At 63.0% G+C, this 25,589-nt stretch overlaps 1 protein-coding gene across 1 annotated transcript in view; it reads left to right on the top strand.

Annotated features, from left to right (window-relative positions):
* Positions 1-636: 636 nt before the first annotated feature.
* MYRF (myelin regulatory factor) overlaps positions 637-25,589 on the top strand; it is a 33,073-nt gene continuing 8,120 nt past the window's right edge. Inside the window, exons 1-18 of the mRNA XM_077116017.1 lie at positions 637-716; positions 12,736-12,823; positions 13,122-13,385; positions 15,691-15,752; positions 16,671-16,950; positions 17,984-18,234; positions 18,346-18,469; positions 20,076-20,271; positions 21,427-21,503; positions 21,623-21,733; positions 22,116-22,206; positions 22,593-22,793; positions 23,072-23,183; positions 23,702-23,811; positions 24,336-24,496; positions 24,579-24,651; positions 24,941-25,029; positions 25,330-25,398. Of these exons, the coding sequence (XP_076972132.1) occupies positions 671-716; positions 12,736-12,823; positions 13,122-13,385; positions 15,691-15,752; positions 16,671-16,950; positions 17,984-18,234; positions 18,346-18,469; positions 20,076-20,271; positions 21,427-21,503; positions 21,623-21,733; positions 22,116-22,206; positions 22,593-22,793; positions 23,072-23,183; positions 23,702-23,811; positions 24,336-24,496; positions 24,579-24,651; positions 24,941-25,029; positions 25,330-25,398 (2,405 nt within the window). The 5' untranslated portion in view covers positions 637-670. The remainder of the gene's footprint in view (positions 717-12,735; positions 12,824-13,121; positions 13,386-15,690; positions 15,753-16,670; positions 16,951-17,983; positions 18,235-18,345; positions 18,470-20,075; positions 20,272-21,426; positions 21,504-21,622; positions 21,734-22,115; positions 22,207-22,592; positions 22,794-23,071; positions 23,184-23,701; positions 23,812-24,335; positions 24,497-24,578; positions 24,652-24,940; positions 25,030-25,329; positions 25,399-25,589) is intronic.

Below are 25,589 nucleotides of genomic sequence, written 5' to 3'. Positions count from 1 at the left end.
TCATCATCGAAAGTTCTAGTGCTTTCTTAGTTATAACCTCACTGAGCCTCAGTTTCCCCATCTGTAAAATGCAGATAGGAGTATTTCCTTGGCGGAGCCCTCATTTAGTGAGGACTGAATGAGACAATACCTGTAGGGGCTCCTGGCACGCACGCACACGCGCGCACACACACACACACACACACATATACACACACACGCTCATTAGGTGAAGGATATTATTGCTGAGATGGGGTGGGTGGGGGTGGCGGGCAGGTAACCAGAGTTATCGGGGCTGACGCTGAAGTTTTGAGGTTTGATTCTGAAAATCCCGCTGTTTTCGCTGTCCCAGGATTGCAGGGCCGGGGGTCCTGCGACCCCCCATCCCACCCCACCCCAGCGCCGCCTGGAGGAGCCGCGCGCCCGCTGCCCGCGGCGGGGGGTGCGGGAGCGGCGCGGGCCGGCAGGGGGCGCTGGGCGCTGGGCGCGGCGGGCGGGGCGCGGGGTGGCGGTGGGGGGCGGGCAGGGGCCGGGCCAGGGCGGCGCTGGGGGCCGAGCGCGGCGGCGGACCGGGCGGGACGGCAGCGGCAGCCGAGCCGGGACTGTCGCGCGGGCCGCGCCGGCGAGGCCGCGCCCCCGGGGCCGGGCTGTAACGGGGCCGGGGCCCGAGTGCGCGCCGGGTGGGCCCGCCATGGAGGTGGTGGACGAGACGGAGGCGCTGCAGCGCTTCTTCGAAGGTGAGGGCGCCCCAACCCCCCCACCCCACAACTCGCGCCTCGCGTTCCCAGTCTGGCTGCCCCCGGGGCCAGACCCCCCCCCAACCCCCCCAGTCCCGGAACGCCTCCTCTGGACTGGGACCCTCCTCTGAGCTGACACCAGCCTGGGGTGTGTGGTCCCCAGGGCTGGGAGCCTCCTTGAGGTTTCTGCCCACCTCGGCTGACCCCAACCCACAGCTTCCTCGGGGCGGCGTCCCCTCTGGGACCCCCTTCATTCCTTTCAGAACCCGCAGAACCCGTAGATTCTGCAATTCAACACCCCAGTGCAGTTTCCGAGTCCGGGGACAACCCTACTTTGCTTCCCTTGGAGGTGGAACCCCTTTGGGATGCCCAGACCCCCAGCGTGGCTTTTGGGGTCTCCCCTCCCTCTTGAGGCTGGCACTCCAGTCCTACACCCCGCTCCTAGCATGGCTTCCAGGGGCTGGGACCTCTGGCTAGACCCCTGGATATCTTATGGGGTGGCACCCTGCCCCCTGCTCCCCCCAGCCTGCCTCCCCACTGTGCTTCCCTGAGACTGGGACCCCCCCAAGAACCTGGCACCCACCTTTCACAATGATGCTCCCCCAAGGCTGAAATCCCCCCCATGGAAGCATCTACTCTGCCTCACTTGACTCTGGGACCCCTCCGCGGCATGCTTCTCAGGGATGGATCACCCCCTACCCACAAGCTGTCCTGAGGCTGGGTCCCTCTGGAGGCTGGCACACCTCTAGCCAGCCACCTCTGCTCTCTGAGACTCTCCAGTGCTCTGAACTGCATCGTGCTGTCTTTTGAGACCCCTAAGGGACGTGTGTCCCCGGCACCTGTCCCTGGAGCTGTGCCCCTTCTGAGTGTGCCCCCAAGAGCGGCCTCTCTCCCTCCCCTTGACCCTGCTAGGGCTCTCCCAGGGCTGAGATCTGCAGCCACCCCACAATACTTCCTTCTCCCCGCCCCCAGGAGCTGTTGTCTTCTTTTCTCTGCTTTCTAGAGACCCTGCACAGTGGTGGTGGTGGTGGGGCTGCGCCCCAAGGCTAACCAACTCCCTTCCCCCCTTTTCCGAGCAGCCCCTGCCCCTCCTCCAGGAGTACCCCCTCCTCCCTGGGTGCTGGGTTCAGGAGGTATGGGGTGGGTTGTCTCAGGGGGCCGGTGGCATCTCCCAGCCATACCCCGCTGCTCAGACCCTCCCCGGAACGGCTGGTTAGAGCCCCCCCTCCCCCCGGTCCTTTTCGTGCCCCTCTTCACCAACTCAGGAACCCAGCCTCTGCTTCTCAGTCCCTAAGTCCATCTCCTGTGCCTCAGGCATTCAAAACCTTCCATCAGTGCCCTGACCTGTCCTGGGAGTGGGGGCGGTGGGTCAGGCCAGTTGCGGGACAGGGAATTAGGGCCCCAGTTTCATGGAATCCCTTCAGAGTCCCATATGGGACTGCCTCAGTTTCTCTCTCTGTGACTTGAGACCCGGAGACTTTGTCCTCTCCTGTTTCCCCAGTGCCCAGGATCAGGGCATCTCAGGCTGACCCCATTCCAGGATCCATGGCACCTCAGCCTACCCAGATCCCAAAAACCCAGACTTCAGCTGGTCCTGACGCAGCTGAAGGCTATTTAAGGCTGCTGGGCAGCCCCCCATCAGTCCCAGGGGTTCTCATTTTCCCCGGGCACTTTTCATCCTTTGGGATCTCTCCCAGGGTCATTTGGGGGTGGGTAGGTTCCCTCAGGGAGGGGGGAGCAATCACCACGGTTTAGGGGGACAGTGCTCTAAACCTACTGGGGACCCCCGGATGTCATAGGGGCCAGGTCCCCTTGCCTTTCCCCTCCCCCCCCAGACATCCCCATGCCTCCTCCTGTAGGCCCGGGGCCCCCGGGTGGAAGGGTGGGCCTGGCTGGCCAGGGCACCCTGTCTCTTGAGCCAAACCTTCCCTCCTGGCCACGGTGGGGGGGAGGGGGGGCGGGGGCTGACGCCACAGCTCAGCCATGCGGCCTGGCCTGGCGGGGAGGCTGTGCTGCTCCCTCCAGAGATAAGAGGAGGCTCAAGAATGCCTGTGGGGAGCAGGGGCGGGGTGTGGGGCGGCCTGGCCCAGAAGGGCCCCCGGGAGGGAGCTCTGGGGCTGGGGGCTGGAAGTGGGAGGAAGTAGTGCCTAGAGCCAGGGATGGGGGTGGGGTGGAGGTGGGGGTGGGCCCTGGGATCTGGGGTCTCCTGGACCACCTGGGGAGGAGCCATCGTGGTGTGAGGGAGGGTTTGGAGCTGCCAGGCCGAGGGTGCTCATAAGCGTAAGTGTGAAAGGAAGAGGAACCTGGGCTTCTGCGCCCTCGGAGCCCTTGGGGACAGAGGGCCTCTGAATTCTCATCCTGCGCTCCGCGTGGTCTCAGTCATTCCCTCTGGACAGTGGGTCGAGGGGTCTGAGTGTGCGGCTCTGGGCTGGGAGGCTGGGGAAGGGCTTTGAGGAAGAAGCGGGGGTGGGGGCTGGGGGTGTCCCAGGACCCCTCGCCTGACATGGCGCCCCCTCCCAAGGCATGCCAAGCATGTGTTTCCCGTCCTGCCCCCCTATGGGTGGGCTAAGGCGCTCTGGGCCCCGGGCAGGAGGCTGGAACAGGGCGGCCCCCTTGAGGCTGGTACAGCCAGGCCCCCGTGACCGTCCAGCTAATCCCCCAGAGGGAGGCAACGGCTGCCCAGAGCGGCGGGCACAGGGGCTGCAGGATGCACTGGCTTCCAGCAGGTAACTGGGCCGGCGCAGGTGAGCCCCTCCTCACCTCAAGGGGCAGGATGGGGTGGCACCCGGGGGTCCCGCCAGGTCCCTGGGGTCAAAGCGGGGACCTTCCGAGAGCTGTGTGAATCCTCATCCTTCCCTGCTTCATCTGCAAGGCAGGAGGTTGGGGTGGCCGAGACCGTCTCCTTTAGCTCCCATGAGCTGAGCCACGGCAGGCCCTGACCCTGCAGGGAGGGACATTTGGGGGCATGGACAGCCGAGATAGGCAGGGGAGGGTGCTGGCCTGGTCAGCGTCTAGGGCTCTGGCTCTGGGGACATATGAGTGATGTCCCTCTGGTCTCATTTCCCCTCCTAGGGCTCGGGGGGGTCTGTGGGGGGGGGGGGGACCAGAGCAGGGGCTTCCAAATGTGGGTTTTGTGTTTAGCCACCAAACTTTTTCATGAAAGATAAATTCATGCTCCGCCCCCCCCATAGGACATACAGAGTGGACAAAGTGGGGGACTGGGCCCCCGCCGTGTGAAAGCTACCCTAACCCTAAGCCTCCCCACCGGTGCTGGGGTGAGGGAGGGGAGGGGAGCGGCGTTGGCCCCATTTCCTATTCCTGGGCCAGGGGCTAGGGCCGAGGCTCTAAGAGAAGACGCTTGCCCAGGGTCGCCCAGCTCTGAGCCCCGGCTCCCAGTTCTCAACCCTGCCAAGGGCCTGTGGGGGGGAGAGAGAGGGGGCAGCCACCTGTCAGGGACCTGTCTCTCTGCCTCCAGTGGGCAGGAGGAGGCCCCAAGTGGGGAGGGCTGCTGCCCTGGGGAGCCGGTGCCCACCCTGGGGAGGGGTGTGACGTGTGTGTGTGGGGGGGTGGGAGGGCAGGTCTGTGCACCCCGGGAGGTAGGTGGATCCCTGACTCCAAAGGGGAGGAGGGGAAGTCCTCCTGGGTCCACCCAGACCCCCCCATCCCCCACCCCAGGACTCCTGGCCCAGCCCAGCCCACTGAACTGAGACGGTCTTACGGCCAGACCCACCCCCCACACCCCCGCACAGGGGAAGGGGAAATAATAGTGGGGGGTCTGACTCATCCCCCTGAATCCAACACCCAGCATGGCCCATACGGAGTGGGGGTGGGGAGGAAATGTTCTCACAATCAATGGAGGCGACAGTGGATCATTGAACAGAGGTAGGGTGCGGTGAGGGATACCCCAGGAAGGTGACATGGACGGCCTGGGGTCAATGCAGATTGATCAACAGGCTGACACCAGCCCGCGGGCCTTGGGGCCTCGCCGGCGTGTGGGACGGGCCTTCTGGGGGGAAGGACAGGCCACTCTGAGCAGAATAGCCTCCTCCCTAGAGACCTGGCCCCCACGTCCCCCAGCTCCCTGGGGTGGCAGGGCTGGGAGAGGGGGGGTGGCCCTGGCAGCAGAGGCTGCTGGGTAACAGCCCGGCACGGCTGCCGATTGGCTGCTGCCCTCGGACTTTGCCCTCTCGATAAGGAACAAGGAGCAAAAATCATTAACTGAATCATTAACTGGGTGGCCCCACCCTGCCCTGCTGCCCTTCCCCCCCACAGCCCCCACCCAGCCTCGTGTCCTCCCCTGGGCCTCAGTTTCCCTCACCGCCTGGGGTATCGGGGTGTGTGTTGGGAGGCCAGGGAGGGGGGGGCCCGCCTCTCCTGTGTCAAGGTCTCCAGCTCCTGCTGTCACAGCGTGAGGGGAGTCCCTGGGGATGACGGAATGGCCTTGTGCAGTCGCTGGCCTGTTCTGCCTGGGTCTGCTCCAGGCTCTACTGCTTTCCCAATCCCTCTTGAGCTTGCCGCTGCCTGCCTGTCTTTGGATCTCTGTTTTCTCATCTGTGAAGTGGGAATACAATCGTTAGGCACGAAGGCGCGCCTGCGAGGGACTGGGACAGCCCCTGGCGCGGTCACACTCCATAAATGTCAGCCTTGGTCTTATCCCATGGAGTTGGCAAGGCCCATCTCTGCACTTTACGCATTACTGGCCCACAGGGTAGCTGGGGGGCCCCCGCACGCCTGAGCTAGTGTGCTGCTGCTGCTTGCTGTGTGTCCTAGGGAAGCCCTTCGCCCTCTCTGAGCCCCTTCTTCCAGGAATAAGGAAACCACCTGCCGTGTTGAGGGTAGTGGCGTTGTCCTGAGGCCACTCCCGGGCCCTGCATCCTCTGGGCCCTCCACCTCAGATGGGGAACTTGGGTGGAAGAAGAGGTGGAGAGGAGGAGGGAAGGGTGGGCTCCACCGTCCTTTGTCTGTGCTGCACCAGCTCAGAGCCCTTTGTGTGAGTTGCCTCCCGGGAGGCTTTGGGTGCCCTGGATGGGAAGGGCAGGTGGTGTCTCCTTGTTCCTGAGAGGGGGGAGCTGAGGCAGGAGAGGAAGGTGGCATGTGGGGGCTTGCTCAGAGCAGCCACAGCAGAGCTGGGCAGGATCCTGGATTTCCTGAGCCTGTCACCACGTGTGCATACGGGGCCGGGGCCGGGAGGGGGCGTCCCCTCGTGCCATGCTGGGGGTTCTCATCCATCACCTGTGGCTGTACTAGGGGACCTTGGTGAAACCTCTGGGTCTCTCTGGGCCTCCTTGCCCTCACACAGGTGAGCCCCCAAAAGTGCTAAAGCCTGGAGGGGGAGAAAGGGCAAAGCCCCCAGGGTGGGGATGGGGTGCTTGGGTCCCTCTGTCTTTGGGCCAATCCCTCCAGACTCCCCTAGTGCAGTACCAATAGCCTCCATCTCTCCTTGGTGGGGTTTGGGGACCCTCCCTCCCTTGGGGGTCCTCCCCCATGCGCCTCTTCATCAGCTCAGATTCCTGTGCTCTCTTCTCCCCCATGGTCCTGGACCTGGGCTTGGGGCCCACCACTCCTGCAGTCTGCAGCCAGACAGCTAGCTTGGACACAGGGTCAGTGTCTGCCCCTAGGCGGAGGACAGTGGGGGACCTGGGACTCAGTCTGATTTGGCTTTGGCTGGAGCCTGTGGGGGTCTGATAGCAGCCTAGGGCCGGGGGTGCGGGTGAGGAGGAGAGTGTGAAGGTTGGAGGAAGGAAGAGGAAATTCTTTCTGGGTTTATGGCCCTCATTCAGATGTATGAAGCTGCACCCACCCGCTGGGAGGCGTGTGTGTCCTGGACCTGCCATGGGGTCAATGAGCATTTGTGTGTGCACCTGTGTCCAGGTGTAGTAGCCTGTGAGGGGTGCTGAGACCTAAGCATGCACGGGCACGCTTGCACCTCAGGGCCTTTGCACTGGCTGTCTCCACCAAAGGGAGTGCTCTTCCCCGAGACTTCCGTGTGGCTCTCCACCTTCATCTCTTTGGTCAGTTGTCACCTTCCTTGATCATCCTATTTAAAATTTAAAATTTGCAACTCGTCTCTGCTCTCCTGGCCCCGCAAACCCTTTCCCCTTTATTTTTTCTCCGTAGCATCCTAAAATGCTATAGATTTTACTAGTCTAGCTTGTTATGTGCTTCTGCCATGTACAATGTCAGCTCCACCTGGGCAGGGGTGTCTGTTGACTGCTATATCCCCAGAGCCTAGCACTGTGTCTAACACATGGTAGGTGCTTGATAAATAATTGGCAAATGAGTGAATGAATGAATGAGTGAATGAATGAATGGACGAGCTCACGTGGAGTGTGCCTGTGCATACACATTTGCCAGTGTGGACATGTGGGGGGGCATGCCATTACGTGCGTGTTAGCATGTGGCTTACTGGTACATGACCACTTGTGAAGCAGTGTGTGTCCCTGTGTACACACGTGTGTTAGAGTGTCCTCGGTGTGGGACATGCTGGTGTGTGAACACAGATGGGCACGGTCACCCTTGTGGAGACCTGCCCCCACCCCAAGCTGCAGGGTCTCTATTCCACATCTGACCCTGCGTCCAATCTAGGGTCCCTGTGGGAGAGGGCCAGGGTGCCAGGTGGGTGCTAACTCAAGGCCCAGTGGTGTCAGGACTGGGGGCCCCCAGACCCAATGTGGGTCCCCTAAGAACAGGTTGCAGCTGCTGGGTTGGTTCTGTTGGGTCTGGTTTGGGAGAGTCTTGGGGCCGTGACTTCAGCCTCGTGTTGGCCTGAGGACAGTGGGGTCTGTGTAGGGGGTTGGAGGGGACATAACCATAAGTCTAGGGTTAGCCACCCTAGATGCTGGGTCCCTGGAGAAGAGGGGTCTATTCAGGCCGCCTATGGGGCTCTTCTGAGTTTCTGGCAGGTAGGTGGGAGGGGACAAAGACAACTGTGGCTCAGATTTAATGACCCAATGGATGACAACTCAAGAGCCACGTTCTTGTCAAGTCTGGCCCAAGTTAACTGAAGGATTTGCTGCAGAGATGCCGAGGGCTGCTTGCAAAGTCAAGCATCTGACCTGACGGCACTGCAAGTGGGAAAGTTCTGCTAACAGTTTGAAGCCTGATATCAGGACAGCTAGCTAGAGTTATGGGTCATATTAATAAAGATACGATGTTCAGACCAAAGGAGGTGATAACCCCACTGTGTCCCGCCCTGATGTGTGCTAGTTTGAAGCATGTTGATTAAGCGAAGTCAACACCGTGAGAAGAGCCGCGAACACTGGGGGGCTTTCGTGTGACTGGGGTGACAGTGGAGGGGCTGCTTGGGCAAGTGACAGGCAGGTACAGGCTGGCTGGAGGCTGGACCATGCCGTGCACTTGGCAAGAAAATAGCCTGGTACTGGGCCTGTTTTAGAGGGGCTCATGGGAAGGGACAGAGGCCTCCTGGAGCAGAGAAGCAGGAAACACAGAAAGGCCTGGAGGAGGGAGGTACAGTCTGGGCAGAGGCTGGGAAGCAGAAAAGGAGAAGGGAGGATACAGCAACCAGTGTTGATTAAAGCTTGGCCTCCTGGGGGGGTCAGGTGCTTTCCCGCTATCTCGGTTAAGGCTCAGGACCCATCCCTGAAGGCAAGATTCCTGCCCACATGATAGAGATGGAAGACGAGGCTCAGAGGAGTCAAGTCACTTGCTGGGGGTTGCACAGCAGTGAATTGGGACCCCCTGTTAGGAGCCAGGTCTCTCTGCCCAGAGAGCCCTCAGGGCCTTGTGGGAAGGGAAATGCCAAGGCGGGCAGTCCCCTCACCACTCCCAGCCCAGCTCTCAGCTCCTGCCTGGGTCTGGGGCACCCCTAAGATGTAGGGGGTCCTCGGGATTTAGCCCCAGGGTTCAGATCCACCACGCCTGGCCAGCATCCTCAGGTCCTGGCCCGCTCTGCCGTGGCCACGTGGCCGACGGGATTTCCGCCATGTTTGGGGCATGAATTGACAAGTGCCCCATTGACGGGGCAGGGGGAGGGGGTGGGCAGGGCACAAGCCTCCCACTGTGCCGTGTCCCCACCCTCCCCCCATCCCCCCGGGACAATGGGCGAGACTCAGCCAGCGGCCACAGCTGGTGGGGGCGGGAGGTGGGGGGCATGAGCACGTGGAGGGGAGGGGTCCGGGGTCGAGGGGCCACCTGGGTCCCCGCCTGCCCTCATCCCGCACCTGGCCTGGGTCCCCCTCGGCTCTTCTCCTGCTAGGTGACCTGGATGAGAGGAGGGGAGAGGAGGGAAGGGAGTCTCCTTATCCCTGCCCACCCAGGAAAGGGGCAGTGTCTGGTTCCTGTTAGAGACAGGTAATAAAGGGCCGAATTAATGAGGAGCAGATGGGGTGCATAGCTCAGTGGGTGGGGTGGAGTGGGGCCTAGAGGGACCCTGTCCAGCCCTGGACCCCTGCCCACAGCGTGGCCTGGCGAAAGTCCCCAGGTAGTCAGGCCCCTTTCTTGTCCCCACCCTGCCAAGTCACTCATTCATTCCCTGGGCATTTATTTTATTCCTGCTGCATGCTGGGTGCTTCTTAGATGCTCACAGCCCAGAGAGGTAGAAGCTGTAAGCGCTGCAAAACAATTTCTTCCTCTGAGCCTCTGGTTTGCACTTGGGTAAAAAGGGAGAGAAAGAAAACCTCCTACCCTCAGGTTGTTGTGAGAATTCAATATGGACCATGTAAAGTGTGTGCGGGGCCTGGCCAGAGAGTGCCCGCTCAGTGAGTGTGAGCTGCAGGCGGGCAGTGGGCACACTCACACTTGCCAGTGAGATCTGTGCCAGGTGAGAGAGTAAAGAGGGACCCCACTCCCACCCTGGTGGGAATGAAATAGTTAGAGTTAGAGATGAAGGGGAGATTCACCGGCAAGCTGAGACCTAAAGAGAATGGGAATCTGCCCAGCCGGGAGTGGTGGTGTGAGGGTGGCAGCATGTGCAAAGGCCCTGCGGTGGGAGGACGAGGTTTGTCCCAGGGTGGAAAGGAGGCTGGAGCTGGACTATGGAGAGCTTTGGGGAGGGAAATTGAGGCAGCAGAGGCGGCTGCAGGGCAGGCAAGGCTGGGCACCCCAGGCCTTGGACTGCAGGAGCGGTCTGAATTTATCCCTAGCAATCAGAAGTTGTTGACGAGTTTGTGTGGAGGCGGCGGGGATACTGGTTTATGGCCTTGGGGTGCGCATTCTGGTTGTGGGAACTTGTGGGAGGTCTGGTGGATCAGGGTGAGATGTTTAGCAGGGATACGTTTAGCTTCCCCGCGGGCAAACCCTTTGTTGGGACAGCGACAAATTGTCTCCGGGCTCTTTTGGTAGGAGGGGGGACCCCTGGGAGTGTGTCCAGAGGGCCCTGCACCAGCCTGGGTTCCTGGGGGTGCTGCCACAGCCTCGGGGATCCCTGGGCTCCAGCGAGCCCCCACCCCCACCCTCTCCTCTTGGAACATTTGGTTGGAAATCTCGAGTGTGGCTGGCGGGGCAGATGGAGGGGGGCATTTGCCTGGTGTGGGGAGAAGAAGGAGGGTGGGCCTCCGGGGAGAAGGGGAAGGTGTGGGGTCATCGGTCCTCAGGAGGCTCTCCAAGCCCCACACCTCTCCCCCACCCACTGGCCCACCCACACCCAGCCCCAGTGGCTCCCGCCTCCCTCCTCCCGTCCGCCCGGCCCCTGGCACGGGAGGGTCCTGCCTCCCCCCCAGCCACATCTGGTTCTCGTTAGGGTCTCCCAGGATGCCTCTGCCTGGAGGCCCCCCACCCCGGGGGGAGGTGGGCAGGGGGATTCGGGGGACAATTAGGAGAGCTCCTGGCCAGGGGCAGAGGCGGAGGGGAGGCTGGGGCCGGGACTGTTATAAATAGAAACACCATGACTGCATCAGTCCATCATTCACTGTAAATTCCAAGTTCAGCCTCAAAAACCTGCAGCTTCAAGAGGCCGAGGGGGGGGGGGGTGGCAATGCTCCGGACTCGCCTGCCTTCTCTCCTGTGCCTGATCCTCCCTCGGGATCCCCCCCACCCCAGATGGAACAGCCAGGAAGGCACAGCAACCACCCACCCCACCTCTCCGCTTGGAGTCTGGTCTGGCCTTGAGTCCCCCTTGCTGTGTGCCTTGGGCGAGAGAGTTGACCTCTCTGAACGAAGGACGGTGGGGAGCAGCGAGGGAGGTCAAAGACGCATGCCAGGGCTGGGTGGGGGTTGGTCAGGAGGAGCCGCTGTCACCATCACGTGTGTCCTCGCTGTGGGTTGAGAAGTGCTGGTGGGCGCTCAGTGTCACCGTCGCCACGATGGCAAGGATGGAATGACACGGTGCCTATGAAGAGCCTCCAGGATGCCTTGCACATAGAAAGGCCCCCGGTTGTGAATATGCTTGGCTCAGAAGTGCCCAGCAAGCGCTCAGCCAGGGGGATCTGTGGCTATCAGGGAAAAGTGGGGTGAAGGACTCGGGGAAGAGAGGAGTCCTGGGACCTCCATCTGCAGACCGGTCATTCCCAGCTTGAAAATCTTCTCTTTCTCTGGCCGCCCAGGGCCGTGGCCGGCGTTAGTGGCGCTTGGTGGGTGTCCCTTGTTCCCGGCTGGGTGAGCTTGGGGGTGGGGGTCAGCAGGAGGGCCCTGGCCTGTCCCCAGGCAGCGCGTGACTCCTAGGAGGGCTTAGCTGCTCGTTAATCACCTAAGCGGGGCTCAGCATTCTTGAAATGCCGGCTGGGGGGCCAGGGAGGGGCCTGGGCGGGGGGCTCCTGGGGACCCCAGGGCTCTGGGGGCTGGGAAGCGAGCACAAGCTGCTCTGCTGAGCACGTGCCTTGCCCTTTACACACCTCGTCTCGTTTCATCCTTACACCAACGCTGCCTTAGCTGCTCACGTCCCCATTTTACTGATGAGGAGACTGAGGCTCGCAGAGAGTAGGTGACCTGCCCAAGCATGCACAGCAGGGAGAGGCTGAGCCAGAATTTGTACCTGGCTCTGTCTGACCTCTCTGTTCCCGGGACTCAGCGGGGAATGGGGCACGACGTGCAGACCCCAGACTTCAGGCTCTAGAGGCCTGTGGGAGGTGCCGTTGCTGCCCCCAAGGTGCTGGCCAGCCCAGGTCAGCAGTGTGGGTGGGGTAGGGCCGTCCTCCATTATCAGGGTTGACGCATCTCCCACGTCAGCCCCCTTATCACCCCGCCCTCCGGCTCCCCCTGCAAGGTGACCCCGGGAGGAGAAAGGCCAGTACCTCCCGCCTCCTCCCTGCCGCTGCCCCAGAGCACTGGGCTGCCTTTTCCGTCAGTCCCTCCCTTTCTTGGGGCCAAGGCCAGTGGGGGAGGACCCAGGAGAGGGTGGGCAGGAGGGCTAGAGCTCAGGCTTTCCCTTCGTCCTCTGGAAAATGGAGCCAAGCACCCCTGCTCCCTGTCACTCGGGGGGGGGGGCAGTGGGCAAACCCCAATGAGGGTGGGCTGGGCGGGGCCTTCCCCATTCTGATCCCCAGCCCTGGCGCCTCTGCAGCTGGGGCGTGGGGTGCGGGAGGCTCACCCCCACCCCCAGCACCAGGGCTCCCCCCAGCCCCCAGGTGTGTGGTCCAGTCTAGTCCAGCCTCGTGCTCCCCCGAGCCCGCCAGCTGCAGGACAGGGCAGGGCAGTGGACAGAGCTGAGCCCACAAGGGTGGTAGGTACCCACCGAGCACTCGGCTCAGTAAAGAGCCTCGTTGCTCCTTAAAGCACCCCGTTAAGACAGCGGGCCAGTTACCTATCGAGAGGAAGGGTCATGCAACTAGAAAAGGACCGTGGGGGGGGGGAGGAAATGGCCTGTCTGCCCCCACATCTGCACTCCAGGTCCCCTCCCCAAGAGATAACCACGTGGATTGGAGAAGGCATTGGCCGTGGTCCTGGACGGGAACCAAAGGATCCCCTCCCCTTGTGATACACAAATGGGGAGAAGCAGGAAGGCTTATGTTTTGGGGGGCCCCGGCCTGGGGAGTGATGGAGACCCCAGCCCAAAGGCCCAGTGGGGGAGGGTCTCAGGGAGCCAGACTCCTCCCCCAGCGCACCTCTCCCCCATCCCCCACCCCAGGCCACGACATCAACGGTGCCCTGGAACCTTCCAACATAGATACCAGCATCCTGGAGGAATACATCAGCAAGGAGGACGCCTCCGACCTGTGAGTCGTCCCCCCAGCCAGCCCTGGCCAGGCCCCCAGCCCCTCTGGCTTCCACCTTTCACCTGGGGAGGTGTGAGGCCTGGCCCTGGGGTGCCGGGGTGGGGTGCATGGGTGGGGTGGGAGTGTCCGACACGGTCCTACCTCTGCAAGCTGCGCCTCCTCCTTTCCCAGCAGCTGCGTCCCCTCTAAGCTCCGGGGTGCCCCTGCCGGGAGGGGCCTGTCACTTCGACAGGTGGGTCTGGGGAGGCGCTGGGGGGTGGGTCTGCCTGGGGCTGAGCCTCCTCCCGCTTCTCTGCAGCTGCTTCCCTGACATCTCTGCTCCAGCCAGTGCTGCCTCCTACCCCCACGGGCAGCCAGTGCTCCCTGGCTCCAGCGGGGTCCACCACCTGAGCCCCCCCGGGGGGGGACCCTCCCCGGGGCGCCATGGCCCCCTCCCCCCTCCGAGCTACGGCGCCCCTCTCAACTGCAACAACAACAACGGCATGGGCACCGCTCCCAAGCCCTTCCTGGGGGGCTCTGGGCCCCCGATCAAGGCAGAGCCCAAGGCTCCCTATGCCCCAGGGTGAGTGAGGGCAGCGGGGATAGGCTAGGGTGCAGGGGTCCAGAGGGCAGGCAGGGTTGGGCTGGGAGTGGGGGCCTCAGGGAAGGGACCAGGGGCCATGGGCCTGGACGGTGCCAGCCAAAGGCCTGGCGATGAGAACGGGAGAGGGTGGCATGGCCACCCTGCAGGCAGGTGTGGGTGGGGGACAGGCCCAGGCCCAGGGTGAGAAAGGACTTTGTTCTGGGGTAGCGGGGAGCCACGGAGGGCTCTTGAGCAGGAGACTGATGAGGGCTGACATAAGTGCTAGAAAAACCTGAAAGCGCCAGACGGGAGACCACGGCTGCTTCCCTTCATGGGAATGCCTCAACACGTGTGCACATGCAGAGGCACGGCATCCGTCCATCCACTAACTCCTGTATGTAGCCGATATCTATTATGGTCCCACGGAATGGGCCATGGGCTCGGATATGGTACCTGCATGGCCGCAGCCAAGCATCATCAATCGGGGAGCTGGAGAACTCCCAGGCCTGCCCCCACGTCCCCCCAGGGAGGAGTCCAAAGGTCGTAGGGTGGCTGCCAGCCTGACCAGGATGGCCCACAGGTACATGCTCATGGGGAAAGCCCCGGGCTCTACTGGGCTTTTCGGAGGGGCTCAGAGAAAGCTCCAGGCTCCCCAGCCTGGGACAGGGGGCCCCGTCTCTGGGTGGAAAAATAATTAAGTATTAGGGGCACCAATATAGTTCAACCAGCCTGGATCCATCTCCATCCCCATTTACCAGCCGTCTGCCTTGGTAGCTCTCTGTCCCCTCTTCCAGGGCCTCAGTTTCTCTAGAATGAGCCAAGGAAGGCTCATCCCTCCAAGGTTAATGTGGAAATTGGTGAAGGCAGTACAGACGGAGTGCTGGAGGGATGGTAGCCATGGATAAATCATTTGTAGAGTTTCCCAAGCTCCCTGGCTTGGAAGGAGGGAGCAGCGGAGGCCAGGCTGGGGGGTGAAGTTTTGCTGGAGAAGGTAGACCATGTACTTAAGGCTCTGAAGGTGTCCCCAAGCCACAGACCCCTGAAGGACCAGCCCTGAAGGCTGGAGGGGAGACAGCTAATATTTATTTAATAAGCGCCCTGCTGAGTGAATGGATCTCCTCCTGTGTGATCGTACCAGCTCCTGGGGGACCCCCAAATCCACTTTTGAATACATCTCCACTCTTTCTCACAGCAGGAGCTAGTGGCACACGGAGAGAAAGGGGTTCAGCCACGGCCAAGCCTGGGCTCTGTGGTCAGGCAGCCCCAGGGAGGTACCCAGGACTTTTACTGCCCCCATTTCCTGCCAGACCTCATTCTAGGTGGTAAATGAGATGGGCACCTCCTTTTGTGGTGGACCCGGCAGTCCCACTGAGAGGAGGGTTGCTAATCCATCACCCAGTAAGGGAATAATGAGAACTGCATTTATGAGCAAAGCTTGCAGGGTCCTATAGAGCGTGTCACAGGAAGGGGGTAAAAGCGCTCGCACACCCCAGAAACCCAAGGCCAGTGTCAAGGAGATGCGAGGGCATGCGAGTTAGATGTGAGTTCTCATCTGTGTCGCGTGTCATCCTCACCCAACCAGTGGGGTCCCGTGTTATCCTCTCCATTTTACAGTCTGTAAATTGAGGCCCTGAGAGGTTGGGTGGCTTGTCCAAGATTGCTCTGAGAGTTTGCAGTCAGCCCAGGGCTGTGTCTGGGATAGCTCGACCGTCTGTCTGCCTGGCAGCTGCTGGGCATGGGGGGTGTGGAGTCTCTGGGCCTCCCCTCCCCATCGCTGGGCAATGGCAATATTCCTGCAGGACGTGTTGCCTTCTCGGGTTTGAGTTTCTTCTTTTGCCCGAACCACTGATAAAACAAAACCTGCGAGGAAAAAAATAAACCCAGTCCCGGCTGGCTCCCTGCCCAGTCCACACCTGCCCCTGGCAAGGCAGCCTTCCCCCACCCCCCATCCAGGTGACCTGCCCAATGTCCCCAGCCCCAGCCTCCTGGGGCACCTATTTCCAGGAAATAGGGCTGCGGTGGGCCGAGGAAGGGAAGGGCGGGCCTGGCCCCTCGGTCTGGGGAGGGGCAAGTCCTTGGACCCCAGGGCCATCCCCAAGGGGCACTGGCTATCCTGGTCCCCAAGGGCTCCCCCTACCCATAACTGGGCTCCAGGGCCCTGCCAGGCACCCCAGGTCGGTGGGCGTGAGGCCCCTCCGGGGTGTCAGGGCAGGGCCCTGCAGCAGGCAGCTCGATGGGGTGGGGGTTCGGGTGGGGGGCCCCAGCTGTTCGGCCAACAGCCCCCTTCCTCCCGCCGCCCCCGCAGCACGCTGCCGGACTCCCCCCCGGACTCGGGCTCCGAGGCCTACTCCCCCCAGCAGGTGAATGGTGAGTCCAGCGGGCACCGCCCTCCCCTCTGGGGTTTGGGCAAGTGGTTGGGGAAGGCCTTATCGGGGAGGGAGGGAGCGAGGGGGCCAGCGGCCGCCCAACGGGGCCGAGATTATCGCTGGTCAAATACTCCCCGGCGCTGGCTATTGTTTCCCCCACGGGGCGGGTGGGGAGCCGGGCCCTGTCTCTGAGTCCCCGCTGGCCATGCCACCACCCGCCTGCCCAACTGCGCCATCATGGACGCGCCCTTCGGTGGTAAGTGGACGGCCTGGAAAGGCCCTCGCAGGGCCGAGCCCGGCTCGCCTTGTGGGGGGTGGTACTGAGGGTGGGCGTGGGTAGGGGGGAGGTGTCCTCAGGGGTGCAGTGGCCCCCAGGTGGCCAAGAGGAGAATGACCGGCGGGCGGCCGAGTCCTGCAGCAGCAGCAGCAGCAGCAGCAGCAGCAGCAGCAGCCACCGGGGAGAGGAGGGGTCAAGAGTTCTGTTTATCTTACCAAAAACATGCCTGGAATGCCTCCTGGGGAACAAAAGGAGCTGGGGCCTCCCCGCTCAGGCTGGGGGGCTGGCCCCTTGGGTGCCTGGTAGAGGGGCTGCTGCTGCAGAGAGGAAGGCCGGCCTAGGATAGGGTTGGGGGTCCTGAGACCCAGAGGATTGTGGGGAGGGTGGTGGTGGTGGTGGCGGGGGGTGGGGGTTGTGCTGCTGAGAGTTGGGCCTGGGAGGAACAGGCCAGAATGGGGGTCTTAGTGCCCCGCCCAGGCCTCCAATGGCCATCTGGGGTTGGTGGGCCGACAGGCTTGGCTCTGGAGGGGGCTGGGTGAGAAGCAGGAGGTCTGCCTAGGGGTGGGCTGGTACCCAGGGACCCGAGCGAGCTAGGTCTCTGATGCCTGCCTCCCCCCCCACCCCACCATCTCTCCCCCCCAGACCCCCACCTCCTACGCACGATAACCCCTGAGACCCTGTGTCATGTGGGGGTGCCCGCCCGCCTGGAGCACCCGCCCCCACCTCCGACCCACCTGCCAGGCCCCCCGCCGCCCCCGCCGCCCCCGCCTCACTACCCTGTCCTGCAGCGGGACCTGTACATGAAGGCCGAGCCCCCGCTCCCCCACTACGCCGCCATGGGGCAGGGGCTGGTGCCCGCTGACCTCCACCACGCCCAGCAGTCCCAGATGCTGCACCAGCTGCTGCAGCAACACGGAGCTGAGTAAGACTTAGGCAGGACTGCCCCAGGATGGGACGATAGGGTGGGGGTAGGGGGCCAGGGCAGGGCAGCAGCTGGCAGCACAGAGAAGGAGGGAGGAGGGACTGGGGTGAGCCCAGGAAAGGCAGGAGGCCCTGTAGGGCACATGGTCACATGTATGTGACCATGATATTTGGGGGTATTTATAGCCGTGGCTAATTCCTCCCAATTACCTTACTTGGTGGCAGTACCCCATTGCACAGATAGGTAAACTGAGGCTCTGAGAGGGGGAATCAGCCTGCCCAGGTCATGGAACAAGAAAAGCGACAGAGCCAGGAGGCTGTGGGCCTCTGGGTGCTTTCACCCAGACCCCAGTGACTTTCCAAGCGTCTCCTAGAGGTCCCCTGTTTTTTGAGGCAGTTTCTGGGTGCAGGCCGGAGCTTCCCACTCCGACTCCAATCTGCACAGTTGTGTTTTCGATCTTTTCTTTTTTTTACCTGTTGGGGATTTTGGGAAAGATTGCGTTCGTAGAAAATTCTACTGCCAAAAGGTTTTGTAAACTAAAAGGGGAAGGGGTGCTGTGCGGGCACCCCTCCCCCACCCCGCCCCTCCCAAACTCTGGGCTCCTGGTAAGCTCTCCTTCCCAAGCCTATTTGAACCAGGCCCTCTGTGACTGCTTTGCATAGAGGCCCTGCTCGAAAGAGCTGAGAGAGGGACACCCAAGGAAGAGACCAGGCCATTCATTCAGCAAGCAGTTGCTGGGGACTCTGTGTGCCAGGCACTGTGCTAGGCATATGGGGACACACTGTGGTGGTGGGTGGGAAGAGAGGGGCAGAAATAGGAGATGATAATACGGAGTGATAGGGAAGCATGGGGGCCATAGGCCACCAAGGGGGCAAGGCCCAAGGGCCCCGCCTTCTGCCATGCAGGAGATGATCTCTGGACTGGGTAAATCCTGCTGAACTAGAGGAGAGGGGGTGCTACCCGGGGGGTGGGTGGCCCAGGGTGAGCAGCCCAGGAGAACCAGCTGCCACAGGTCACACCCCTGTCCCCCCAGGCTCCCCACACATCCCTCCAAGAAAAGGAAGCACTCTGAATCGCCACCCAACACCCTCAATGCCCAGATGCTAAACGGAATGATCAAACAGGAACCGGGGACCGGGACAGCCCTACCCCCACACCCGGCTCGAGCCCCATCCCCGCCCTGGCCTCCCCAGGGCCCGCTGTCACCGGGCCCCGGCTCCCTGCCCCTCAGCATTGCCCGGGTCCAGACACCGCCCTGGCACCCGTCGGGTGCCCCCTCGCCAGGTACGCGGCTGGCCGGCTTGGCCTCTGCACTGCAGGGGGTGGGAGGTGGGTCCCAAGGCCACGGGGCCGGTGGCCCAGGCTGGGAGCCACAGGGACGTCCCCTCGCTGCAGGACTCCTGCAGGACAGTGACAGCCTCAGCGGCTCCTACCTGGACCCCAACTACCAGTCCATCAAGTGGCAGCCGCACCAGCAGAACAAGTGGGCAACGCTCTACGACGCGAACTACAAGGAGCTGTGAGTGAACAGTGCCACTCCAGCCCTGGGGACACCCTCCGGCTGGGTGCCCAGACTCCCGGGCCTGGCATCCTGGCCCCATGGCAGGGCCTGGGAAGCTGCTGGGCACAAGACAATCTTCCATTGCATGGAAGAGGAAACAGGCTCACGCAGAGCTGGGCCTGGCGCTGGGGGCTCCTGAGAAGGTTGTGTCCATCCCGGGAGCCGAGGCTGGGAGAAGTGGGTGGAGGGGTATTTTCTGGCTCCTCCTTCTCTTCCTCCTCCTCCACCTCCTCCTGCATTCCAGGAAGGTAGCGGGAAGCTGAAGCAGGGCCCTTCCAGCCAAGGAGAGGGGGAGGCGTTGCTAGCTCTGTCTCTCCCTCAACGCCTGGTGGATTCAGCTCCCTGGGCCTGGGGGGGACAATGTAGGGTGACTCCCCTTGACTCACTTTGGGCATTGGTGGGCCTGGGCAGGGCGGCTGGGAGTTGGGTCCTCTCCAGCCTCCTGGAGTTGGGTGCCCCAGGCTCTGCGGGATTCTTCCCCAGAAGCCTTCAGGGCTCGTGGGCTCCAGCTGCTGTGGCTGCTAAGGGGTCCCATGAAGTCCTGCCAGGGCTGGGGTGGGGTAGGTCTCTGGGAGTCTGCCCCTCCCTCCCCAGGTTTGGGCAGGAAGTCCTGTGCTTTTACCACCATTCCTGGACCAGCCCCAGGCCCAGGCCCCAAGGTCAGGAAACTGGCGACAGAGCCCCCTGCCCCAGCATGGCCCCAGGCACACTTCCTGGGTGGGCGAGTGGGTATGTGGGGGGGGTGCTCTGCTTGGTCGGCCGGTTCCCCCGAGGGGCAAGAGCTGGATGAGCCTCTGGGCCTTCCTGGAGACACCGGCCGGGTCCGAAGGCCCCTTCCCTCATGCCTGGAAGCATCAGGGACAGCGCGTGTGCGGGGAACCTGGGTGTGAGCCAGCAACGCTGTCCCCTTTCTGCCACCTGGGTGTCCCCCCTGTGGGGTCAGACTTGGGGCACTACCCCCAGCAAGAGGTGGGCAAACTGAGGTTGCCCCGAAATGCCCGTGTCCCCACCTGGGCAGATGAAGAGAGTTTGAATGGGGGCGTGTGGGGGCTTGAGCAAGCTGGGGGGCTGGGGGGTGCAGGGGGCGGGGTGGACAGGGGCCGGGCCTGAGGCAGAGCCGGCGCCTGGTTCCACCGTTTCCGTGGCAACCAGCTGTCAGGCGCAGTGAGGATCCCCAGACGCAACCCCTCTCACCCTATCGGCCGTGTGGGAGGGGGCTGCAGGCAGGCTTCTGGAGAGGAGCCAAGTTTGGGTGAGGGAGGGCCGCCAAGCACCCCCCCCCCCACTCCTCAGGACCTCGCACCCAGCCCCGTGAGCTTCAGGGTTTTGCCCGGTGTCCCCCTCCCGCTGGGGCAGGGCGGCAGCCCCATGCACGTGAGTGGGCAGACCCGAGCTCGAGGCCTCTTGAGACTGACTCAGTTTCCATTTCTGAGAAGTGGGGGCAGAACCCACGAGGGTTTGAGGATCCAGGGGCTCCTGGGTGGGAAACGGTTTGGTAGCGGGAAGGACATGCCGTCTCTGGTCCGGCTTGAGTGACCTCTCCCACCACCCCCCCCATCCCCAGGCCCATGCCCACCTACCGCGTGGATGCTGACAAGGGCTTCAACTTTTCGGTGGGTGACGATGCCTTCGTGTGCCAGAAGAAGAATCACTTCCAGGTGACGGTGTACGTCGGCATGCTGGGCGAGCCCAAGTACGTCAAGACGCCCGAAGGCCTCAAGCCCCTGGACTGCTTCTACCTGAAGCTGCATGGAGTGAAGGCAGGTTGAGGGGGGTGTGGGGGGAGGTCAGCAAGGAGGGCCGATGAGGCTGGGGGTGTATTGAAAGGCCCCAAGGGGAAGTATGGGGGTGTGTATGTGTGCACCAGAGAGAGACAGTGAGACTTTTTTGGTTGCTTAGTCAAACCGCTCTGCCCCTCTGCCCCTGAGACCCTCCTGGCTCCTCCTCTCCACCTGCCCCTCCAACACTGGGGCTTCTCAGCCCTCCACTCTTGCTCACTCCATTTCATTCTCTACCCTGTGGCCCCAGAGTCTGTGTCCCCCAAGCAAGACCCCTGCTGACTCCTTTTATGTGATGCCTACTGGACCCACAGTCCTCTCCGCTGCCGAACTGAATTCCCTGTGAACGTGCTCATCCCCCCTGGAGTCCCTTTCTCAGGGAATGGGGGTCCAGCGCCCCAGCCACCCAAGCCAGAAATCCAGGGGACCCTCACCCTCACATCAGGCACCTGGCCTGATCCCAGTCCCTTCTCTGCCCATCTCTGCCTCTCCCCTGATCTGGGCTGTCTCCCCTTCTTGTCTGAGTGTCTCAGCAGCTTCCACTCTGACCCTCAGCTCGTCCTCTACCGGAAACACTCCCCGCCCTTCCGTAGCTCCCCAGTGCCCTCCAGGCAAAGCCCGGCTTCTCAGCTTAGCCCACCAGGGCTGCTGTGATCCAGCTCTTCACTCCAGCCTTGCCATCTGTCACAGCCCCAAACCTCTCATGCTGGTTCCCACCCCTGGCTGGCTCACCGGAGCTTGTGGAGAGGTTGAGGGGCTCTGGGTAGAGGCTGGTCTGGGGTGTGGATGTGTGCAAAGGATGGGGAGCGGTGTGGGTGTGGGTGTGGATGTGGAGGGGAGGGGCTGTGAGTGTGCACCCACTGAAGTGGGGGAGTCATGTGGGCGTGGGTTGGAGTTAGGCCTGGGGGCTGAGTGGGTGACTGTGGGCGACGGCTGTGCATGCACGCACGGGTGGGGAGTGAGTGGTGTGCAACGGGGGTATGTGTGACACACGGAGGCGGGTGTGGGGTCTGTGGGGCTTCAGGTCCGTATTTGGGAAGGCGCCTGAGTGTGGCGGAGTGGGGAGAGGAGGGTTGTGCCTCGGTGTCCTCGCGAGCTCTGGCTGAAGCACCCCTGGGCTCCGCTGCTCCCCCCCAGCTGGAGGCCCTGAACCAGTCGATCAACATCGAGCAGTCGCAGTCAGACCGGAGCAAGCGGCCTTTCAACCCCGTCACGTGAGTGTCAGGCTGGCCCCTCCGGAGGGGCCGACCCCGGAGCCAGCCTGGGCGCCCACGTTCTCCCTGGCCTGGGTGCCCCGCCTTGCCCCCCTGAGCACCCTGCCTCTCCCCTGCAGGGTCACGTTGCCCCCTGAGCAGGTCACCAAGGTGACGGTGGGGCGGCTGCACTTCAGCGAGACCACTGCTAACAATATGCGCAAGAAGGGCAAGCCTAACCCCGACCAGAGGTGACAGGCTGGACCCCGCCCCGGGACCACACGGTGGGAGAGGGGGGCTGGGACACACTGCCCGCCAGGCGCAGAGTCCCACAGACTGACCCCTTTGACCGATGAGGGCCTGGAGACTCAGAGCCCTTACTTGACTTGGGCCCGGCTTCTGGATTTCAGCAGTGGCTCTGTGGCTTCTGCAAGCCCTGGGGGGGAATCTCTGCCCTTTGGTGGAGGCCCCGGGGTCCACCTCTGTCCCTTGGGTGTCCTGTGGGTGGGAGCCTGGGTGAGCCCCCTGGAGGGGACAGCTGTGTGCACTGTGCGTCCCGGCTCAGGAGGGGTGGTGGAGGGGGGGTGGGGCGGGCCCTGGGTGCTCCTGAGACACCCCCCCCGTGTGACGCAGGTACTTCATGCTGGTGGTGGCTCTCCAGGCCCATGCCCAGAACCAGAACTACACGCTGGCCGCCCAGATCTCTGAACGCATCATCGTGCGGGTGAGGGGCACGCAGACCTGCTGCGGGACGTTTGTCCTCCCCAGAGAAGCACCTGGGTACTGGGGAGCCGGGCCTCCCTCCCCCCCACCAAGTGCTGATCCTCGGTACTGGCCACAGGGCCTTGGGCCAGGCGCCTGTCCTGCCTGGGAGGCCGTGTCCCCTTCCCAGCAAAACGTGGAAGAGGACGGGACCTGGTAGTCTTCTGGGATCCCTCGAGGGACTAAAAGTTTGCCGCCCCGGGAGGGATGGTGGAAACTGGGGCACGGTGGGGTGAGGACCGGCTGGCTGGCCGACCCGAGGGGTTCCCTTTTTCCCGGGGTGCTGCTGCAGGACCCACCCCTACCCTCACCCCCCCAGGGACTGACCGCTGTCTCCACTTGCCCTAGGCCTCCAACCCAGGCCAGTTTGAGAGCGACAGCGACGTGCTGTGGCAGCGGGCCCAGGTGCCCGACACGGTCTTCCACCACGGCCGCGTGGGCATCAACACCGACCGGCCCGACGAGGCGCTGGTGGTGCACGGCAATGTCAAGGTCATGGGCTCGCTTATGCACCCCTCGGACCTGCGGGCCAAGGAGCACGTGCAGGAGGTGGGGGCGGGGCTGTCGGTGAGGGGCGGGGCGTGGGGTGGGGGTGGGGCGGAGAGCGAGGCCGCTGGGGGGGGTCTATTTGCATGGGCGGAGCTCCTGGAGGGGCGGTGGGTGGGGAATCGGGGAAGGATGGTGGGAGGCCTCCCCTTTGTACTGCGGCCTCCGGGTTGCAGCCCACTTGGACCCTGGGGCCTCCCCCCCAACCTCCCCAACCCCCCCCACCCCGACGGCCCCAGGAAGGGAGGGATTCAGTCCCTGCCGTGGTGGCTCCGCTGCAGGTGGACACCACGGAGCAGCTGAAGAGGATCTCGCGCATGCGCCTGGTGCGCTACCGATACAAACCCGAGTTCGCCGCCAGCGCAGGCCTTGAGGCCACCACGCCGGAGACTGGTAGGTACCCGGACCTGGAGCCCCGCCCCTGGTTCCTGGGACTCCGCCCCATAGAGAAGCCCCGCCCCCTGGGAGCCCCGCCCCCTGTCATTCTGCCCCCTTAATGTCTCACTCCTCAGCCCCCGGAAGGTGGAGACTTCCCAGGTTCTGGGAAGCCCGCCCTTGGCCCCTGGAACTCCGGGAATCATATCCCTGGGACTCACGCTTCTCCAGCTGGCAGATGAATCCTGCCTTTGTCCTCCTGGAACCTGCCCCTTTTCCCCTGGGGTCCGTACTCCCAGGAAGCCACCTCTCCCCAACTGGGGGCCACCTCACACTTTGACCCCTGGGCCTGCCACTCTGAGAATACTTGTTTACTGGGAGACCCTGGAAACTTCATCTGCTCAGAGCTGCCTCAAGGGCTCCTTGACCCCTAAATCTCTAGCCCCCAGAATTTTGCTCTCCAATTCCCCAAGCCCTTGTTTACATTAGTGTACCGTGGATGCCCCCCCCCCACTACTTGGTCTGCCCCTCCCCAGGCGTCATTGCCCAGGAGGTGAAGGAGATCCTGCCCGAGGCGGTGAAGGACACGGGAGACGTGGTCTTCGCCAATGGGAAAACCATAGAGAACTTCCTGGTGGTGAATAAGGTGAGGGCCCAGGGCGCTGAGGGTGGGCCCGGCCGCGGCAGGGCCGGTCTGCCCTCTTGCTGCCTCCTATCCCCAGCGAAGCTGTGTGATTAGGGGAAGAGAAGCCTCGTAAAGCTCATTTTAAGCCCCTCCTGGAAAACGAGGGCCATGGCGGTGGCCTCTCTTATGTTCTCATATGGCTACTGCAAAGCCTTATGGTGAGGATGCCTGTTGCTTACCTGTCATGAGGTTGAAATACGGCTGGCAGGTGCCCCAGGATAAGCCGCTATATTAGTCCAAGGGTGAGAGCAATGGGCTGGGGCCTTCAGGCCTGGGGAGCAGGAGGCTCTGAAGGACACAGGCAGGTGGGACAGCCTGAGAGAAGGCACAGAGAAAGGTGGGAGGCAGTTTGGAGGCAGCGCTGGGAACAGTGGGAGCTGAGGCTGGACTCAAGGGCCTCCGTGAGTGCTGCTCCTTGCTGGGCCTGGAGCCTGGGGCTCCCAGGGGCTGACCCAGCCCTTCTGTTGGTCTTTGCCCCACGGCAGGAGCGCATCTTCATGGAGAACGTGGGTGCCGTGAAGGAGCTGTGCAAGCTGACCGACAACCTGGAGACGCGCATTGACGAGCTCGAGCGCTGGAGCCACAAACTGGCCAAACTGCGGCGTCTCGACAGCCTGAAGTCCACCGGCAGCTCGGGTGCCTTCAGGTGGGGACGCGGGGTGGGCAGGGTGGGGGAAGGCCAGGCCCCCTTCCCAGGGGAACCCCTGACCCTGGCTTTCTCTCTGCAGCCATGCTGGGAGCCAGTTCAGCCGGGCAGGCAGTGTCCCCCACAAGAAGAGGCCCCCCAAGATGGCCAGCAAGGTGAGGGCAGGGCTAGGAGGCCCATCCGTCATGGCCTCCCCCACTTCACTGACTCAGCTGCTTCCCCTCCCCTCCCACCCCTGGAGCCCTCCTGGCCCCAGCTTCTTCTTTCTCTGCCTCTACCCCTCTGGGGGGAATGGGTGGACCATAGTCCCCTGTCCCCCCCATCCCCCCCACTCCAGCACTGCCCACAGTGGCAGTTCCCACAGTTCCCAGCGCTGCCAGGGGCACTCTAAGTCTGGGCCAGACTGATGCCTCTTCTGCTTCTTCCCCTTTCCCTCTGCTTCAGGTGTCGGCTGCGGTCCCAGACCAGGCCTGCATCAGCCAGCGCTTCCTGCAAGGAACCATTGTCGCCCTGGTGGTGGTCATGGCCTTTAGGTGACCTTTGAGGCTCTCAGGGTGGCTGCCTGGGGGAGTCGAGCTGCCCAGTGGGTCCAGCTGCTCCTGGGCCCAGGCCTGGGGGAGGAGGGTGTGGCCTGGGAGATCAAGTGGCTGAGGGCTTGGGGAAGGAGGTGGGCAGCCTCCTTCTATCTGCTCCCCCCAGAGCTGGGGAGACCCCGTTTGCAGGCGTCGCCTGGGACCCCAGCCCCGGGGGACCAATGTCCACAGGCCCTGCCCTGGAGAGGGGGGTGAATGGTGGCCTTAGCTCTAACGCTGACCCTTTCCTGTGGCTCCCAGCGTGGTGTCCATGTCCACACTGTATGTGCTGAGCCTGCGTGCTGAGGGTGACCTGGTGGACACTGATGGGTATGTCCCAGAAGGCCTGGCTGCTTTGGGGGGGCCTTAGAGGATGTCTTCTCTGAAGGGGGTGCAGTGCCTGCTGGGGGCTTCCAGGGGCGGTTGGGAGGCTCTCCCCGGAGGGTGGGCAGCTGTTTCCCAGTCTCTGCTAAAGCCAGTATTGCTCTCCAGCCTCCTTAGTGCTCCAGGTAGCTGTCAGG

The sequence above is a fragment of the Tamandua tetradactyla genome, chromosome 9 (genome assembly GCF_023851605.1).
Source record: "Tamandua tetradactyla isolate mTamTet1 chromosome 9, mTamTet1.pri, whole genome shotgun sequence".
In the NCBI taxonomy this organism is placed as follows: Eukaryota; Metazoa; Chordata; class Mammalia; order Pilosa; family Myrmecophagidae; genus Tamandua; species Tamandua tetradactyla.
Note: the sequence above shows the minus strand (reverse complement) of the source record. Positions and strands in the feature narration are given on the sequence as shown.